Raw genomic sequence first — 3079 nt, 5'->3', positions numbered from 1 at the left:
TTCTGACCTCTCTCTGGTTCTGACCTCTCTCTGGTTCCGACCTCTCTCTGGTTCCGACCCGCGTGGTTCTGACCCGTCTGCCTCTCTCTGTCCAGATGAGCGCGAGGCGGTGCAGAAGAAGACCTTCACCAAGTGGGTGAACTCCCACCTGTCCAGGGTTTCGTGTCGGATCACTGACCTGTACATGGACCTGCGGGACGGCCGGATGCTCATCAAGCTGCTGGAGGTTCTGTCTGGAGAGCGGCTGGTGGGTTTGGACCCGGAACACACACCGTCACACTCACTGGTTCCTTGCAGGTCCATCTGGACCGACACAGAATTCAACGCTGGACAGCAAATCAATAACAGATATAATAACCACATGATCAATATCAGCAGATAGTCTGACAGGACATTCAGGAACTCACTGGACCGCACAGCATTCTGGGAGATGTAGGCAGAGGAACGGCCTTGGCTAAGCTCTTTTGGCGGTTCTTGGTTACCTAGCAACCGCCTGTAAGGTAACACACACCTTACTGGTTTCCTCCCAGCTGCTTGAATAACAGCCAATCAGAGACGGCCTGACAGGAACCCGGATCAACAGATCAGGAGATGTTGGAATAAAATGATCCGGATGAAACGGTGGAATCGGCACAGTGTGATGACATTAGCAGAGATTATACCAGATTATACCAGATTATATCGTTTGAAGAGAAACTCGACTGGTTTCCAGTTCAGCCTCAGCAAGAGACACCAGCAACGTCCAGACGGCTCAAACAAAGTCCAGAGGGACGAATCAGTGGGTGGCTGGATACAGTTTACAGTTTGTACCTTTAGAAAATTATCAGGGTGTTGAATTCAGGATCTGGTGGATCAGGATCTGGATCTGGATCTGGTGGATCTGGATCTGGTGGATCTAGATCCGGATCTGGTGGATCTGGATCTGGATCTGGTGGATCCCAGCTGTTCCTGCTGGTTTTATCCACTGGTGTCTTCATGTTCTGTCGCTGTTTGTTTGAGGTTTGAATTCCTGTCTGGTGAGTAGTGATGCTGTGGGCTCGTCTTCCCATCTGTTCCTGAAATGAAGGAGGGAGTCGCCATAGCAACCAGTGACTCAGCACTTTTCATATCAGCGTGTGGCTGCAGGGCCTCACTGGAAACACTGGAAACACATTCTTTCACATTTCTGCTCTGAGGAATGATTGTTGTTCTGTTACCATGGAAACGGGAATACAAGCCCACTTCAGGCCTGCTGTTTTCCCATCACACACACACACTCACGCACACACACACACACACACACACACACACACACACACACACACACACTCTCCCTGCATCACCCTCTGGATCTGGTGACTCTGGGTTTTTTCTGCTCCTGTCTGCGGCCATCCGGCCTTTTCTCAACCCGTCACACACACACACACACACACACACACACACACACACACACACACACACACACACACACACACACAGGAACCAGCGGGGCTCCCTCCAGAGCCCAGATCTGCTCCCTCGGCCTGCAGAGCCTCATGAATGAAGGGAAACTGTGTGAAGCGGCGGCAGCAGCATGGAGGCTGTCAGCGCCGAGAAAGAGCCGCAGGAAACGCTGCCAGAGGAAGAGGAGGATGAGGAGGAAGAGTCTGACAGCCAGCCTGCTGGGGAAACTGGACTTCCACCAGTTCACATACTGGGAGGCTCCTCTGCTCTTCATCAGGAGGAAGAGGAACCCAAATGTCATTAACATGCAGGCGACAGCGCCACCATGTGGTAGAGCAGCAGAAAGATTCATCATTTAAATGGTGAACAATCGAATGTTTCATGAGAAATGTGAGGTTGTTCATATTTTAAGACGTTATATTTTTACAGTTTGCCGTTGAAGCAAAGACCTTAAAGGTTTATTGGTTTATTTATGCAGCGCCTAGCAACAGCCAGCTATGAAGCAAAAACCACACAACCCTGAACAAACTGCTTCATTAAACAAATGCAAAAATTAGCTTTTATTTCAGAGCCTCCTGTTAGCGCGTTAGCATTAGCTTACATAAATGCTACGCTGCTGTAACGCTTTAGCTATTCAGAAACCAGCTTTAGTTCATGACGAGTGCTTTAGCGTTAGCAGAGCTACCTTTTCAGCTAGCGCTGCCTGGTTACCATGGAAACCGAACACAGACCAGCAGAGGCTGCTGCTAGCCTCGGTGTAGCAGGTGTTCCTTCGCTAACGGCTGCAGCTAAAGGCCGTTTCCTGGTTTGTTGAGTTATTAGTCATAAACATGAACCGTTTCTGTTCTCACAGCCAAACTGAGAAACGGCGGTGAAGTCGGCCAGCTGTGTCTGCAGCTGCTGCTCCCTCTGACGTTTCCACATGAGGAAGCCCACAGGTTTCAGGGTGTGTAATGTGACCGGTTCTGCTCTGTGGGTTTGTCTGCATCCAGCCCAAACCCACCAAGGGCCGCATGCGGATCCACTGCCTGGAGAACGTGGACAAGGCCCTGCAGTTCCTGAAGGAGCAGCGGGTCCACCTGGAGAACATGGGCTCCCACGACATCGTGGACGGAAACCACCGCCTCACGCTGGGCCTCATCTGGACCATCATCCTGCGCTTCCAGGTGAGCGTAAAACGGGTCAGAACCGCTGCTGCTGGTGTTTATGACGTCATCACGGCTGAAATGGGCGGACAGGATTTATCTTTGATAAGCTGTGAGGATTAAATCCATCCTGCCAGAAGAATCAGGCTGAAACGGAGCCGGCCGGACGAACCGCTCTGCGCTTTAGCTGCTGCAGTCAGAGATATCTGGGTCGGGTTCTGGTGGCCCGAGTCGGGCTGAGGGACGTCCATCAATGAAGGTCAGACAGTTTCTGCTAGAACCTCACAGAGGGCTACCTCAGATTATAACGAGATTATTGTTCATAAATTAGCTAAAAACCAGATTTCTGCCTGTAAGAATGTTTGGTTGTTTTGTAGAGTTGGCAGCTAACGTCTGTTCCCGTTTCTATAGCTAACCGCTAACAGCTAGCTATCCTGTAGCTAACAGCTAGCTATCCTGTAGCTAACAGTTAGCTATCCTGTAGCTAACGGCTAACAGCTAGCTATTCTGTA

The 3079-nt window shown here is 50.6% G+C and overlaps 1 protein-coding gene across 1 annotated transcript in view; it reads left to right on the top strand.

Annotated features, from left to right (window-relative positions):
* LOC103477426 (spectrin beta chain, non-erythrocytic 1-like) overlaps positions 1-3079 on the top strand; it is a 78770-nt gene that overhangs the window by 47016 nt on the left and 28675 nt on the right. Inside the window, 2 exon segments of the mRNA XM_017308877.1 lie at positions 96-247; positions 2415-2588. Coding sequence (XP_017164366.1) covers positions 96-247; positions 2415-2588 — 326 coding nt within the window.

The sequence above is a fragment of the Poecilia reticulata genome, linkage group LG15, assembly GCF_000633615.1.
Source record: "Poecilia reticulata strain Guanapo linkage group LG15, Guppy_female_1.0+MT, whole genome shotgun sequence".
Lineage (NCBI taxonomy): Eukaryota > Metazoa > Chordata > Actinopteri > Cyprinodontiformes > Poeciliidae > Poecilia > Poecilia reticulata.
This window is presented reverse-complemented; position numbering and strand designations above follow the sequence as displayed.